General features: G+C 40.8%; 2 protein-coding genes and 1 non-coding gene across 5 annotated transcripts in view; 2 read left to right on the top strand and 1 right to left on the bottom strand.

The window, feature by feature from the left end:
• LOC102046419 (P2R1A-PPP2R2A-interacting phosphatase regulator 1) overlaps positions 1–16,749 on the bottom strand; it is a 180,665-nt gene that overhangs the window by 20,142 nt on the left and 143,774 nt on the right. The gene's annotated exons all lie outside the window — the stretch shown is intronic.
• PABIR2 (PABIR family member 2) lies at positions 13–11,436 on the top strand. 3 transcript variants are annotated; one of them, XM_055727161.1, is made up of 10 exons: positions 13–482; positions 882–960; positions 2,305–2,361; positions 2,740–2,783; positions 2,864–2,918; positions 3,145–3,246; positions 4,510–4,598; positions 5,153–5,231; positions 7,670–7,766; positions 8,872–9,010. In XM_055727161.1, exons 1-9 carry the CDS (start codon positions 367–369, stop codon positions 7,748–7,750), a joined length of 702 nt encoding a protein of 233 aa, XP_055583136.1. In that variant the 5' UTR covers positions 13–366; the 3' UTR covers positions 7,751–7,766; positions 8,872–9,010. The 3 variants fall into 3 exon arrangements, with proteins under 3 accessions (XP_055583136.1, XP_055583135.1, XP_055583134.1); XM_055727160.1 differs by having other exon boundaries at positions 16–482; positions 5,170–5,231; positions 8,872–11,436; XM_055727159.1 differs by having other exon boundaries at positions 20–482; positions 5,167–5,231; positions 8,872–11,436.
• LOC114015049 (small nucleolar RNA U109) lies at positions 8,644–8,789 on the top strand. The gene has a single exon (XR_003558790.2). It is a non-coding gene; the product is annotated as a small nucleolar RNA U109 (small nucleolar RNA).

The following is a 16,749-nucleotide window of genomic DNA, read 5'->3' as shown; positions in this document are numbered from 1 at the left end:
GCGCGCTGCGCGGCGGCGGGCGCGGGGGGGTCTCCGGTCCGAGGCGCTCGCTCCCTCGCGGAGGCGGCGGCACCGGCGGCGCCACCGGTAGCGGAACCGCGCTCGGCGAGCTCGTCCGTCGGCGAGAGCGGGTGGGGGAAGGGGCTGCCCCCCGGGCCGCCCACGGCATGGGGCGCTGCTGGGGCCGCCCCCCTCGCCGGGCCCGGCGCGCCCCCGGACTCTGCCTGCGGCGCCGCCCGCGGGGCCTGTAGGGGCGGCCGCGCCGCGCCTGGCCGGGGGGAGCGGCGGCATGAGGAGCCGCGGCGGCCGCCGGCAGTGAATGGGCATCGCGGCGGAGCGGGAGGAGCCGGAGCCGCCGCTGCCGCGATGGCTCAGGAGAAAATGGAGCTGGACCTGGAGCTGCCGCCGGGGAGCGCCGCGGCCCCGAGCGACGGGGGCGGCCTGAGGCGATCCAACAGCGCCCCCCTCATCCACGGGCTCAGGTGAGCGCGGCGCGGCCCGGCCCGCGGCGGCCCCGCAGCCCCGGCGGCGCCTGGGCCCGGCCCGGGGGGCCTCGGCTGCCCGCCGGGCCCTGCGCTGGGGAAGCGCGCCCAACCCCGCTGCGGGCCCTGCCCGGCCCCCCCCCCGCTGGGGGCTGGAGGCCGCTGAACGTGCCCGTGGGTTCGGGGGGCGCTGGGGCCGGGCGGCGGGTTCCTTCGTGCCGCCGTCGGGCCGGTAGCGGGGAAGCGCCTGCCGGGTCCCGCAGGGCAGGCGGTGCTTCTGTGCGGGTAAAAAGGGCGTTTTCAGCGCCCTGGAGACGGGAGGCAGCGCTGGGTGGTTCAAGGAAAGCACACCTCACAGAGTTGTTCACAAAACTTTTTTTTTTTTTTTTGCCCCTCCAGTGACAACTCCCAGGTTTTTCAGCCCTACGTGTTGCGAACGCGCAGGAACAGTACGACAGTTATGAGCCGTCACAGTATGGTGAGGAATCTGAAGCATGTTGTGTTTACACCCAACAAGAAATAATTGCGCTGGAGAAATGAAGTTAAACTTGATTTGTATTTGCACTGAACATCCTAGCAAGCTTCCAGGCTGCAGAATACGCGGTTTTTCCCCCGCCCTGCAACCTACAACAAAATAATTCTGGTGTATTAACTCTGTGTCCCCAAGAAGACAGTGGTGGCTTAAACTGTGTGTAATTCCCAGTATTAAGTTCAGTCTTAAAGTTAATTTGGACCCGACTGTGAGCTGGAAAATGCTGTCACAATTAAAAGTCGTGGAAGGGTGTTTTAAGCTGTTGTAAAAATGGAAGAGAGAGTCATTAGTCTTTGTTGACCTGTTTGTTCAACACTGTCACGTTTTTTTTAAAGGCTGAATACTAAACATCAGAAAATGATTTAAAAAAGAGGAATTTATTTACTGAGTGATACTTTCTCTGTTACAGAAGTCTGGTAGTGTACAGTATTGCAGTTGTTTAACTTTTCAGAGATGTTACATTTGTTTTTTTCACCCTGGCCTTGTCACCTCAGGGATCTACATGCTCTTTTCCACTGAAATTTTTCTTTCTCGTCTGAGAGTAGTGTAGACTAGGTATTGCTTTTTTCAAAACCTGTAGAACTTAAAGTCCTGAAATGGGCTTCTTTTGTGTCTTCTATTATGTTCAGACTAAGCAAGATGAAATTTTAATTCCAGATCTTCTTCTATGAGATTTCTTAAAAATAAGGATGCAAAATTTTGGAGCTCAAGTCAGTAGGTGTTAAGAGTAGACACATGGGCATCTTGAGTGGGAACCGTTCGCACATTTGTATGTGATGGTAGCCAAAGTTCCAGAGGAATAGATGCATAAAATTGCATGCAATTAAACATTTGCAAAAGTAAAGTTTTAGGGATTGTTGTTCAAGGCTGAGCTGAAACACTGAGATTTCTACTCTGTAATAGCCAGCTGGCTGAGTAAGTTAGTACAGGAGTTTGTCATCTTACCCTAGGCAGTAGGGCATTGTATAATGTTTGTAGTTTCATTTATAATTATAATATCTCTCTTGTCTAAATGTCATATATAGCTGTTAGTATATTTGAGATGCTAAGCAGTATCTGCTTGCAAGTTTGAGATCCATGTCACTTACTGAGTGATAGAATGAATTCGTAAGTGGTAAAACAAGTCTTTTCTCTTGAAGGTCAATGTTTTCTTTTTGCAACATTGAGTCATCCACATGTAGTTGTACAGCTCATTTTTAATTCACTAAGAATGTATTTGATGGTAAATGGGATGTATGCAAGCTGTTGAGGTGTGATTTAATCACTGTAGTTGTCACTTTTTTTTTTCAGCTGTTGTCATCATCTCCTATTCGTATTCCTAGTAGCCGACTTCATCAGATCAGAAGGGTAAGTATAGTTTTTATCTGTATGTTTAGATACAGAGCGAAAAGTATTATATAATATTGAAGTACTTACATAATGGGAGTTTCTTTCCTATTGGGATTTTCAAGTACTAGAGGAAACAAATCTTTTTTTAAGACTTACTTTCAGTGAGATAGCATTCTTGCAAGGCTTATTGTTGTCAAGTTTAAACTACCTTGCATTTTTGAAGTCTTGTTTCATTCAAGAGAAATGGTGAGCTGGGCTGGTAGCAGTCTTTTCCTGGAGTGGTTCTGCTGTTCCTATTTCAATTCTAATGGCAAATTATTGAATCGCAAGGGTTATTCCAAGTATCGGTGATGAATCAAATGTTACAGGAAAACTTATGACATTTATCTCCTGCAGGAGGAAGGAGTGGATTTAATGAACAGAGAAACAGCACATGAAAGGTGAGTGTTACTGAAACAAGAGGATAAAATAGCCAGAGTTATCCTCTTTGTAGCTACTGATGGGGTTTTTTGTATTCTAGGGAAGTGCAAACAGCAATGCAGATAAGCCAGTCATGGGAGGAAAGCTTGAGCCTGGTAATCTCTTTATAGATGTTTCCTATTTAATTCTACTTTTACACTCAACTGACGAATTTAAGGGAAGGAGAGGAATTAACTGTGAAAATAATTTAAGAAGAACTTAAGTTCATCTGCTGTAGCTATTTTGTGCATTTGGTCTGGTCACTTTCCATTAAAAGGTTGTGCCTTGGATTCTAAGGTAATGTCCTGTGCCAGTGTTGAGTGTGAAACCTTGTATTTACAGAGTGACAATGACTTGGACAAGTCTGAGAAGTCTTCCTCTCCAAAGAGAATAGACTTCATTCCAGTTTCGCCTGCACCTTCACCTACAAGAGGAATAGGAAAGGTAGGATAAGTGAAATACCAAACTGAGAGAACATTTTAGAACTTTAGGCCCAGGTGAACCGTTGAAGACACACGTAACTTCACAAATTGTTTGGAAGTTTAAAAAAAACCCAACCAAACAACAACAACAAACCCGAAACCCACTTTATATTGATTTCTGAGAATCAGATGCTTACCATCTTAGAGCTGCAGAGTTTAAGCAGTGTGTCTGTTCTGTCACACTGAGTGTTGTCAGTTGTTGATATCTGTGCAATGTTTGGACGGGTTAGGGTTCTGTTTCTAGGGAAGCTGGAAGAGGTTGTTAGAGTAATCAGATTAGCGCATGATCTCCAGCTGCTTAAGTTGGGGATGCTGGGGAAGAGGCGACAAAATGGCAGTGTATCATATGTAGATTAAGAGTGTAGGTAAAGACCAGAAGCTGCAAATCTGCGTGGTGAGGAGGATGGTAGTATGTCCATCAGGGAAAGGAAGGCATGAGCTCACTGTGAGGGGTGACTGGGGCATGCTGAACTTGCCCTAAAGGCTGATGGCAGATGCTGAAGAAGAGGAAGAGGTGGATCTTAAACTACTTTTTCCAGTGAGGATTGGAAAACTGAAATGTAGCATAGAGAAACTGGCAACAGTGTTTAAAGATTGGCTGCTGCATCTTGTTTCCTCCTCTTCTGTGGCCCTGCTTTTGTACTGCTACTGTTATATTGCATGCCTCTACTAGTATTGCTGCATGGAGCAGCCACATACTAGCGCTGGGTAAATGTGCTCCCAATATAACACTGTTGCTGACAGCTGGTCCAGTACCTTTGGAATCTGACTGTAAAGACTTGACAAACATTTTTGTGCTTAGCTATGGGCATTCGTGGCTAAGCTCAAATTAGCTGCAGAACTGCAGAGCTCAATACTCTGGAATTCTGTGTTAAATTTTCAGGTCAGATGTATTTTGAGTAAACTTGTTTGTATAATAAGTTCCTTGAAAGAAGTAAGTCCTGAGGACTGTACTGCTACAGAAACAACTGTCTTGTTTGGAAAACAGTGTGTATTTAAATTTCATATTTCTTGTGCATTTGAATTTTCAGTTAATCTGAGCGGTATTGCATTAACCAGTACATTTTTTGCAAGTTAGGTTGTAATGCTTCTAAGATTGAATTTGGTCATCTCTGCCTTATTCTGTTACTAGCTTTTCTTTAATGGGCTGTTTTGTTTGGAGGGTGGGGTGAAACACCTGAGTAAAAGGAAATTCTGAAGCGTCTTGATGTGACTTTTTCTGCAGCAATGTTTTTCACCATCATTGCAAATGTTTGTGAGCAGTAATGGATTACCTCCAAGCCCTATTCCCAGTCCAACAAGGCGATTCTCCAAGTAAGTGACATCTGCAAGTAACAGGTATACATTGTCTTAAATTCCAAGGCTAGCACTAAGTTTAGTTAAATCTGATGTTCAGGCATTTTAATGCCTTTAGAGACTTTAGTTTTACAATAGCTGAAGTATTACCACGTGAAAATGCTTTGAAAGTTCAGCCTTTACCAATGTTAGCTTTATGTGGGTGCTCTTTTACGGGCCTGTGTCTTTAAGCTAGACTTGGTAACTTGTGGGGAAATTTCTAGGTACTTCAAATGAACTTTAACTCTGTCAGCATATTAATTCTATATAGATGTTACACACAATTTAGAAACGAGGATGTGACGCAGTAAGGGAGGGAGAAAACCCTAGAAAGTTTACTGCAAATTTATGTGGCAGATAACAAGAGTACTGCCTATTAGAGCACGTTAGCTATGTATTTAGATTCCCTAAGCCTTCCAGTTGTGCAGGAATAGCTTTTAAAAAAGTGTGTTATATGATGTGGTGGTGGTGATTCGATGCTAGGTATGGTGGTGTTCAGACTTGGAACCTTTACAGGCCTGATTGTGTATCAGTATTCTCTCTCTAGCAGGAGGAGTCAAAGTCCAATCAACTGTATCAGGCCCAGTGTTCTTGGCCCCATTAAAAGAAAAGGTATGTGTATCTACATTATCAGGTGGTTTAATATGGATGTCGTTTTGCAGCTGCATATACTTCTCTCTTCCATACTTTTTTGTTGTTGTTCTGTAAATATAATGCACGTGTATCCCCAGTGAGTTGGAAATTGCCAGCCATAACTAAAAATACAATGTAAAGTAGCTAGTCTAAAACACAAGAATGAAAAACGTTAAAAGCAGCTACTGCTTGAAAGAGGCAAACTTTGAAATGAAAAGCTTCAAATTAAATGTTACGAATATTCGTAAGCCCTGACATTCCTAAGAGTACCACTGTATGGTGCACACCCTTCAGATCATCTTAGGAATGTTGCTTATCGTGCAGTATCTCTAAACTTAGTCGTGAATGTTTGTTTTTACTCTGAAAGTTCAGAAGGTGAGTGTTTAGAGAAATTGAATGGATCAGTGCCCTTTCCTCCTGAAAGGGGAAAACTGCATTCTTTCCTGGAAGTATTCCATATTAAGGATATTCGAATTGCATCCCAGAACAAGTCTCCATAGTAGGACCGTAGGACTGAGATATTTACAAGTGTGCCTCTAGCTATGCTTATTCTTTCTGAATATTTTTTTTAACTTGGGCATTCTTAACTGCACCAAAAGCATGCCCTTTTTTTTTTTTTACAAGACTTATATTTAGCCTTCAAGAAAAGCTACTGTTCGTTGGGGTTTTTTTAGGACTGCTTGTCCTGTCATATAAAAGAATGCTATCTAATTTATATTGTGTTAACAGGGGAGAGAGACCAGTTTTCTCATGGATGCCAATTCTGTCTTGGCTGTTACTGTCTATGAATTTTGGAGGCATTAAAAATTAAACAAAGAATTGAGCAAAATGGAAGTTTATCAAGCTCAATGATTAATAGGGAATAGGTATTCATACTGCATTGTTTTATGTTAAACATTGTACAATAGACTTTACACAGATTGTGTGAAAACAGCGTGGGTAAAGGGCAGGCTTTCCTTGTCCTATCCAAGTGCTCTTATGGAGCATCTTTTACAAAGTGGAGATAGGAGTTTGCCTTTTTTTACTTGAAATAACAAGGAATATTCAAAATGTTCCTTAATTGTAAAACATCTAATCCATTTAAATGAACCTAATTTCTTTTCCTAAATACATAATCCTGTTTTCTGAATTTTAGCAGTAGCATTATGGTTTATATTCTACTGATATTACATGGTAACAAATTGACACTGTAATATGTGGGGGGAAGAAAGCAATGTGTTGAATAACATTTCACTGCTCTAGGGAATTAATACTGGTGTGCACTGTGTTGTAGCAGTGCAGATTTGTCTTTGTGAAATTTCAAGTAGCAGAAGTTACCCAAGTTGTTGGTTTGGGTTTTCTTCATTTTTGTATAAGAAAGTGATCTTATAAATGTTTTTTGCCCATTCTGCTTGATAGTTAGTCTGCTTGCCTGTTAGTCCTACCCTTCAAAGAAGGGAATGTATCCCTGTGGGATAAAGAAATAGGACATTTTGTGGAGTTATCAGTCTTCTATAAAATGAGTGGTAGTATAATTCTCTTGCGTAACATATTATAGCAAACCAGTATGTATTGATGCTTAACCTCTGTCAGCTTTTCAAACTGATGCCACAACTGCTGTGAAGTGTAGGAAAAAGCCAGAACATTTATTTCCATTTCATACGTTTTTTGTTGCCAAACTAAAAATTAAAATATACTGTAGCTGAGAGGGTTTCCTTTTTTTTTTTTTTTAAGCTTGTTATTGGCAAGTTCATGATATTTCCAAATGTTTCTATTGTACAGAAGCTATTCATGAGCTAGCTCATTCTCAGGGCAGATTATACTAAACATATTATATGAATTCTCCCCATCACGTTTAATCTTTTAATGTCAGTAGGTGATGAGAGGTACAAAGATGGTCTGATCCTGACGAGTAAGTGGAAATGCATACACATGCCAAATCTAATCTTCTCAGCTTTTCTGTAAAAGTGTACATATGTATTGGAATTTGTTGTACACAGGAGGGTGAAACTGTGAACCCGTCCAGCATTCCTGTTTTCATAATCACTATGAATTTTAATCTCTGTATTTTGGATCATGTCAGTTGCCTCATCTCAGCTGCTTACTTAAAATTAAGTCATAGTAATTAGTTTGCTTTAGATTATTTTGTCTGATTGTAGTCCAAGTAGCAAGTGCCTAGTTTTATGTCTTTGAAATCATTGTAGTCCCTCAGATGCTGGTGAAGCATTAGTTAAATTAAGGACAGACTGGATGGTTAAACAACAGCTAGCGTCAAATTAATGACTTACCCAAGTGCTCGGTTGGCTGAATCAGAGGACTTACGTTACAAATGTAACCTTGCTCTGTTGTGGGACAAACCTCTCTTTTACAATAGACAAATATTAAATGGACATTCCAGAGACTCAAGTGAGTTTGATTATTTGCACTATTTTCCTTAGGTGAAATGGAAACTGAAAGTCAGCCAAAGAGACTTTTTCAAGGAACAACCAACATGCTTTCTCCAGATGTTACACATCTGACAGATCTCAGTTCATGGTAAAATATTTCATGTGCCCTGAAATACCAAGAACAGGGAATGTGCATTTATCACAATCTTTCTTGTTTTGTGGGGTTGTTTTTTTCCCAGAAAAAAATACATTTGCTGTTAGCTTGCATATGCATATTACTGGGAACTATTCCTGTGGTAGTGTAGTGTGACAATGTTCCTGCTCATTTGATTGATTCTTCCTGAGCAGATTCTAGCCTAGATTTTGTGTATCAAAGCTTTTCTACTTAATATTATTGTTACAAAACTCTGTTGGTTCATAAGCAAAGTTACTTTGCCTTAAAGATGCTTCATCGTTGCGGTGTGTTGTAGGCAGTGGTAATATAGTATCTGTGGTACTTACCTGAATATTCAGAAAATGTATGTTTGAGCAGTTACTGCAGTTAACTAGTTCATGTGGTTATATTCATGATTTTTTAGCGTTATAGTTTGTTTCCTTTCTGTACTAGGATCATAAAAAGCTGAATTGTCTTTTATGTCAAGAGACAGATACTAAGTGTTCTAAAATAACAACTCTGTTAATATAATTTCGATTTGCCTACAGACTTGAAACTGCCTAGAAATACTTTTTTTTTGGTGTTGCTTCTAGCTAAATTGCAAAAGCATCAAGTTATGTGCCCTCTGGAATCTTGTATCAAGACTTTAAAACGCAAACACAGGAATTCCTTACCTACAAAGGAAAAATAGGTTTCAAAATCTTGCTTTGAGTGGTGCAACGTTAAAGAACATACTAGCTAATTAACGACATCTTTGCTGCATTGCTGATTAGATTCTTATTATTCCTTTTCTATAACCTTTTAAAGTTACTTTTCTCATTAGTTGTCACCTCCTTTCTATGACTGATGAAAATCACAGTCGTAATTTATTCTGCATGTTAAAAAAATAAATAAATTCTGCTCCTTATTCCCATAAAGAGCATGAATATATATATAACATGCTACAGAAAACAAGGAGTCTTCAGGGCTGCCAGTCTTGCAGTAAAGACTGAGTGGTAGTATATGTCTCCTACATTTTCCCTACAAAAACGTAGGTGTGTTAGCTTTACACAAAGGCGTCATGCCCATGTTTCTAAATAACCTTTTCCTTTTTCCCCAGCCTCTCTTCAGATATTCTTGATGGGAGTAGCAGCAGTGTTGGCTCTTCCTCTGATTCACTGACTAAAGGCAGCATAACCACAGAGTCTCCAGTAACGTGCTCAAACTCATGCTCTTCATTCATTTTGATGGACGATCTCTCACCTAAGTGACTTAAGTTCTGAGTCAGTGTCTGGCTGTGCTGTTCCCTTACTGTACACTTGTACAGAGAAACGAACTCTGATCCTTGAACCATTAACACGAGGATTATTAAAAGGAAAAATTATTGTAACTGTAATCCTTGGCGACTTTCCAGTGATTTTGATTTATCCATTTAATGAACATTGTAGACCATATTAATGTCTGGTTTTGCAAATTTATTTTTTAAACAAGATGTCTGCTCAGATTATACTAACTTTCTGCTTTCAGGAACTTGCATACACTTTTTGAGTCTGAGAATAGGTATCTACCTATTAGTATTGCAATTTTTAGGAAAATATTTATATCATTATCGTGGTCACTATGTCTAGGGAAATAATTTGGTTTGGAAGGATTTGAAAATACTGATTTATTCTCTGGCACTTACACCACTGAGTAAAACTGTTCTCATTGCTTTTTTCAGTCACTAGCCTCAAATTCTCTTACGGAAGGGAGAAAAAACTTCTTAGTGCTGCTAGTCGTTTTTGTTACAGAAGACCACAGTGGTGTGGAAATCTCACACTCAGATTAAAAAAAAAAAAAACCACAAAACCATCCCACAACAAAATTAACTAATGACTGGCACTTTTGCCATCAGTGAAGAAATAATAATGCTCTACGAACATGATGAAAACAGCTGCATAGTTCTCTCCCCAGATCCTTTATCCTACACATTGTATGAAATAAGGTCAATATTCAGGAAGATTTGGCCAAGGAAAATTAATCCACGCCTTGATCTAAGACATACAGTGCAGATAACTAAGTTATTTAAACTACTGTGTAGGAGAACCGTGTATGGCGCCATCGATGTCTCCTGTGGCATTGAGGTCATAGGTATTTTTGTGCCTTAGGGGACATTGTTACAAAATTATGGAATGTAAACCAGAGGGGTGGGTGGGAAAAAGTCCTTTGTGTACAGCTTGTTTATAGAGTGCTTACCAGAATCTGTCGTCGATGCTGCTTTCCTTAGTGTTCCTTTCCAAGGTGTGTGCTCCGTTGCAAGGTGCTGTGGGCAGTGGCAACTCCGCTGTGACGCGGCAGCCAAAGTAATACCCTTTGCAGCTGCTGTGTGCGGTGTTTGTGTCTTTGTTGGTCATGAGCAGGGCAAACAGCTAAGCAAACATTGGATTTCTAAGGAGAGATTTAAAAGTTGGGATTGAATACGAACTCTGCAAATTGTTTGGCTAAGGAGTGATGTTTGAGCTATGAGTAGTCGATACAGTACCTTGGTCGGTCTGAGGTAAGACAATAGATATTTTACTTTTTAAAGACTTTAACGGGGCAAAATAAATCCGTTTGTAATCTACTGTGTTATGCTATTTATTATTTATAACTATGTAAAAAGTCTGTGGTGATGAATTATAGTATTTTTTTATGATTGAATAAGTTTTTTATGTTCAGTAATTGCTGGCTGGTTTGTATTTAATACGCAACATTGTCTGCCAGAATCATAAGCTTCCATTTTTGAATGTTTGTAACATAAATGCTTTTGTTACCTAAAAGTACAACTTCTGATCTTTCTGAAAGAAAATAGCACTGAATTTAAAGATTATGTGCTTTAAAAGTGAGCACAATCTCTGACAATACTGTCTGGCTAAAAAGGGGAGGAGGAGAACCATAGGTGGGGTTTTTTTTGTTGTTGTTCTGAAGAAGCTGTTGAGTTTCCAGAAGACGTGTACATACCAGATTATTTTTAAAAGTGTTTCCATTAAATTGCAAGAATTACCATAATGGGCCAACAGTGGCACTAGTATTTGTATTACCATTTTCACCTGTGGAGCATTAGTTCCCCACCTCAAATAAATGTGCATATTGTAAAATATTGTCCATTGGTGCCATTTTTAAATGAGCTCTACGGTATTGAATGTTAATTTTATTTGTATATGCACAGTGCTATTTCTTGAATTTTTGATGTCTTAAATCGCTTAATTATTTTTTTATTCATGCTTGTATCTTCTCTGCCTTCTCGATGCTAAAAGGCGGCTGCTTTTACAGTTGCAAAATATTGATAAACAGTATGTGATAAAATTCAACCTGTTACCTGTGCCCCAGTTTCATGATACTGTGCTTTTATTGGTACTGTGATTTAGAAATCTGAACAAGGGGTGGCAGAAGGGGGAAACCTATTGCATGCTTTCTTAAAACTGAGAAGAGCATAGCTATTGCTTATTTTTGGCTGACTTACCTGTACAATTGATGTATTCCAGATTTGTTTGTTAGTGGAGAGTCTTATATAAGTGCTGGCCTTTGTAAACATTAGAATGTAAGCTTCATAAAGCGAACGCACAAATGCTCACTCTTGTTACAGCATTTTTTTAGTGTTTGGGCTGTTCTTCACTCTTCAGAAGACATGGCTCTTTTTATAAAATATATACGTAATACACACGCATACACTGTGTCTGTTGTTTCAGAATGAATGTCACTGTGTAACGTAGTAGGTCCCACCGAGGACCACGTTCTGTTTCGCGCCCATAGCTGTAAGACCACTTGTTTATTGTAAAACTTAAGGTTTCTAAGACTGATAGCTGATACTTGCACTTAACTGCATGTGCGTTGCTGCTGCTTACAGACTCGATCCTTACGGCAATGTAAAGGCTAGTACAGCATACTCTGACTAAGACTGAAGTCGCGTTTCTGGGTTTGTCAACTGTCTTGTCTGTAACAAATTAGGTTCCAGGTTGGGGAAGAAGGCCAGCTGGTGCTGGTAGTCGGCTTTAATATGTAACTATTGACACACTTAACAACTGGGTTTTTTTATGATTTCACCAGACGGACTTGTGCTGAATTGCCATGATGAGTGTCTGAGAGCTCCTGTCTTCCCACCCCCTCTTTTTTTTTTTTTTTTTTTTTTTTAATAATGAGGAAGTATTAATGCATATCTATGGCTGAGAATCACCAGTGGTGACTTACTTTTAATGTTGTAACTGTTGAGAAGAAAGTTAAAATACCAGCAAATACCAGCGTAATTCAAGCAGCATTTTAGACGGACTATTTTTAATATGTTAATTAGCACAGCGTTATGAAGTTGGTCTTTGTATGGTTCATTGACTAGCACTGCCTTTAGATCATATCCAAAGCACGCTGAATCCTCAATTCGTGGGCTTAAAATGCTGGAAGGATTTTACCAATGGTTTAGAAAAATGTGTGTGTCAGCTGTGGAACTCTCTATGTTTTGATAATATCAAGTGTTCTCAATCGGGAAATGGATCACAGTATGCATGTTTCATTCTCCTTCATTGAATTTCAAATTGGGGATCATGGGCCCGAAAGCCTGTATTCAAGGGGCTGTTTTTCTGACTGTATGTGATTAAATACTTTCTCCTACAATGGAAGTAATTAAACTGTCAGTGGGTGAGGATGTAAATCTGAGTCCTGCAGACTTTATTGGAAAACTCATTCTTGAAATGCACACGGAAAGCTATACTGTATAAAAACAGTGAAGTGGGATATTTTTTTTTTTAAAGTCATGATAAAAATAGAGCACTCATTTTAACAACTCAAAATGCTAAATGGAAAATTAAAATGCAAAATTTTAAATGTAAGACTTCAGCTTGGCACGTTTAGACAGAACCATGTTGGGAGCTGTACGCAGAGGTTAACTAGAGCAGGCTTAGGCAGATTTGGAGCTCTCGTATTCTGGTGGACAAACACAACAGACTAGCCTTGGGAAATTAATTTTTGTGAATATTCACATTCTTATCTGGAGACCCTGCTAATATATTGTGAGACAACAAAGACGAGAACTTGTTTTTCCTGGAGGAATTGCATCTGCATATAATCTTCTCGGTAACTTCATAATAAAAAAAGCTTTGCATTAATATGGGTTCAAATATTTCATGAAGTCATAGGACTGTTTCATTTGCTTTTTTGGAGTAAAGGCCAAGAAATATTTTTGGAGCTATACAAACTGCCTCTTGTAGTCCAAGGCTATTATATAAATGGCAACTGGCCATCGTAAGTGGCAAGGGACTTTGCCTACCATTCAACATTTCAGGCTCTCTTGAGATCTGTTAAGTAATCCTTAGCAAATTTGGTGATTGATGTAAGATGGGTCACTGAAGGTACCACATGACCCAGTGAGAAGGATGTAGTAACTAGCTCCTTTAACTATAAATTAGAATTTTAGCCCTGAATGTAGACCTAGCTTATCCAACTAATTTTCAAATGAAAAATGAGTTTTTTTCAAGCAACTGAGACTTTGATGAGGGTCTGCACTGTTCGGACTTGGAGGAAAAGACTCCTTGCTGGCAAGCCTAGGACAGTTTTGCTCAATCCATCCCCAGAAGAGCAAGCCATGCTTACCAGTCAAAACTAGAGTAGCAGCTCTCTCCATTTTGGCCGTCTTCGGGGAGGGCAGGGAGTTGGGGGTTGGGTCTCCTTCAGGGCTGATTATCTAATTCATGGCTAGGACCTTCGTCATCAGGCTGAAATCAAACGTAGATGTTGTTTTAGGGCAAGTCTGTTTTTTGAGGGAGTAAACAGGCTGCAGAGCTGGTTTAAGCATGACAGCCTGGGTTTGCTCCTGCTGTGGATGGAGAGTTCACGTAGGCAGGTTATAGCGACTGGGCTGCGGGCTCGGCGCTGCCGTTCCCATAAATACAAATGCACACAACTTCCACTTTCAACTTGTTTGTGTACCTCAAGGCTATCCTTTTATTAGTGTACTGGGCACTTAACGGAAGTCTCTTGTTTCAATCCAAACCGTTTTGCATTAAAGCTGCTTTTTATTACTGGCTTTTAGATCTTAAAGCCTTTTGATATGGGGCCTATTGGGCTTTGGGTTTGAGTCTTGCCTCTGATTAGCATGCCAGGGCCAACATTTTCTTTTTAAACCTGGAGCGATTTGTTTTGTTCTTGCATTTTAAAGTTTGGGGATGCGGAGGAGGTAGGTTCTTGCCATTAATAAAGAATGCATGTTAGTTTTGGTGATTGCAAAAGCTGATGGGGTTTTAGAAGAAATAGGACCTGAAAACACAGAACAAAGAAATACTGATTTTTAGCAAACCAATTTGGCTGGTTTGATACGAGGCTTGATTTTTTTAAAGGCAGGCAAGAGTCTTTTGAACATATCATTGGTTAACAGCAGCAAAATCCAATATGCTTTCACCTTCAAACACTTCTCCTTACTGTAAAGGACCTACTACTGAAAGACCACAAGTTCTGCTCACCCCCAACGAAGAGGGTATGGTCTATCTCCGTCTCTGAAAAGTCTGCAGCAACAGTCCCCTGTGATTCCACAGGCCTGTTGGTGACATCAGACTGTCTAGCAGTTCCATTTCTGTCCAAAAAGCATAATTTTATACCATACGATAATGCTTATACCTTTAGTTTCCCTTATTTCTGAGGGCCATGAGATTTTTACATTTTATACAAATGCAATTATTATTTGCTGTTAATTACTGTAGGTTGACTGTCTTACTAAACAGCTGCAATAAAATTCCTGATGGACTTTGTGTGTCTCTCATTTTGGGGTATAATGTAGTTCTGGATTTTTGATTATTTTTCCGATAATGCAATGTGTATTTTCTGGAAAAATTATCCATTGTGTTTTAATTCTGCAAGGCATTTGGATATAGTTTATGCAGAAGTAACTCCTCTTTAACAACATGAGTCAAATGAATCTTGAAGACAATGACTTGCGTTTGTTTTTTCAGAAGTTGACTGGTTTAACCCTTGCATCACCTGAAGACAACTATATTCTGCTCAGTCCCCACATTTTTGAATGTTTACCAAAGTAAAGTAAGTTGGCAGAAGCGCCAGGCTGTTATTTGTATGGGGGTAGTTTATAAAGCAGATTATGAAAACCCTATTGTGCTTGAACAAAAAGATTTTCCTTGCCCCAAATAATTTGCAATTTAAATTTGTCATGAGAACTGTGATGGTTTATCAATGCGATGCATGGTCAACAATTTTTTCGGTATGAAAAAGTTAGGATCTGTAATATGCAGGTAGGAAGCAGGTTGTATCAAAAACTATGGGCCAAAGTAAAATAAAGAATGTAACTAAAGTTAATTAGTCCACAATCTAAATGTTGGATCTGACCTCTGACAAAGCAAACCCTTTGCTCTACAAGCTCCTAAAATTTTGAAGAAATTCAACTACTGCCATGAACTTGACAGCTCAGTCTCAACCCTAGCTACTTATGACCAGAACCTCCAAGAATTTGGAAGAGAAGTAAATGTGGAAGGTGGAGCTAGAATTAAAATGCCTGTGTGCCTATGATGTGTGAGTATTGGTTTGAAAAATGATGCAGCAAACAAAGTACAGTGAGTTGGGACAAACGTGCTTTAAATAAGAGCTGGGGATGTCCTACGTATAGTACGTGTAACATCCTGCTTGTGTGCAAGAACAGGCTGTGAAAGAAACAGCTTTGTGTGGGAGAAGCAACATCAAAGAGCCTGAAAGAACTAGTATTGTAATAGGAAACATTTGCCTTTTGAGGACTGTTACTGCTGCTGGTCACTTCTTTTTCTTTTTTTTTTTTTTTTTTCTCTTTTGTCCCCTCATTCCCCCCCCGTATTAAAAGACAGCAGTGCAAGGCAGCATGGGTTGGGTGGGCCAGATGAGCAGCAAGGAGGGTTACAGAGGGATAGCTGAGTTTGTGTGGGCTTTAACAGCTTCCCTCCTGCCCCTTTGACGCTGAGTTTGCATCAGCCATGAAGATTATAGCTGCACTTGTTGGCCAACCAAAGCAAGGCTGGACGCTCAACTTCTTGTTGATACTGAACGGGATTGCCAGCTTCCATCAAACGCATCCTAGACACGGTGGGTGGGCAAAGCTTTTCATGGGGGGAGAGGGGAACTGAGGGTGTAGGAGATGTCCAAAAGATGCCCAAAAAGCTCTGGGAGCAGTGGGAGTGCATGGGGGACCTGGTGGGACAAGAGCCTGTAGACAGCACCGTAGCGGAGCAGGAGGAGGAATGTCACCAAGCAGGAAGGAGATGGCATGGCATGGCAGCAAGTGCATGCAGGGCGTGCAGGAATCACTGGTTTTCCTGCGCAGCGTCACTGGTTGCCTGTGTTGCCAGCAGAAGGCTCGTGCTGAGGGCGAAGGGCTGCGGCACAGCTGTACGCAGACAGCAAGCCAGCCATGCCACAGCCACGTCTTACGGCTCGTGCTTACTGGGGTTCATCAGGTGTTTTTGGAGAGTAGCTGAAGTTTTCCAGCCTTTGCACGAACAACAAGGAGCGCAGTGCATATAGGGCTTGGGATGAGCGTAAGTGCCGGCACAGGCGCGACACACATCTGGTTGGGTGCTTTGGACCAGATGTGGGATGTTAATGGGGATGTTAACGGGGATCTGGGTGACCACAGGATGGCGTCTCGTGGCTTGCAAAGCACAGAACGGTGTTTAACGAGCCCCGGTAACACTGGCCGAAGTGTGTCTGAACTGTTCATCCTGCGGCTCTTATTGCTAGAAATTTCTAATCTTTTCTTCCCTTTCGCTCACAGCGTAACCTCTTGCTTTCAAAGCAAGTGCGAACTTTCCAGAGCAAGGTTTGGACTTCATTGTACTAATAACGTTAATACTGATTTAAAAAAAAAAAAAAAAAAAAAAAAAGGCGGATGCTCTTGGGTCCTAAGAATAACACAGTCCTGTGCTAGAGGAGACTTTGACCAAATTTCCTGACCACATGAAATGAATGAATAGGCCCCACTCACAGCAAGAGAGATTTTCTAGGGGTATATCGCATATCGGCT

This window comes from Falco cherrug, chromosome 15 (genome assembly GCF_023634085.1).
Source record: "Falco cherrug isolate bFalChe1 chromosome 15, bFalChe1.pri, whole genome shotgun sequence".
NCBI classification, from domain to species: Eukaryota; Metazoa; Chordata; class Aves; order Falconiformes; family Falconidae; genus Falco; species Falco cherrug.
This window is presented reverse-complemented; position numbering and strand designations above follow the sequence as displayed.

Bases quoted from the DNA above. Each gene is read 5' to 3' on its own strand.
- PABIR2 (XM_055727159.1), top strand. From the start codon at position 367: ATGGCTCAGGAGAAAATGGAGCTGGACCTGGAGCTGCCGCCGGGGAGC. The intron at 2,919-3,144 runs GTAATCTCTTTA...TTGTATTTACAG, and splicing joins GGGAGGAAAGCTTGAGCCTG to AGTGACAATGACTTGGACAA. The intron at 5,232-7,669 runs GTATGTGTATCT...TATTTTCCTTAG, and splicing joins TGGCCCCATTAAAAGAAAAG to GTGAAATGGAAACTGAAAGT.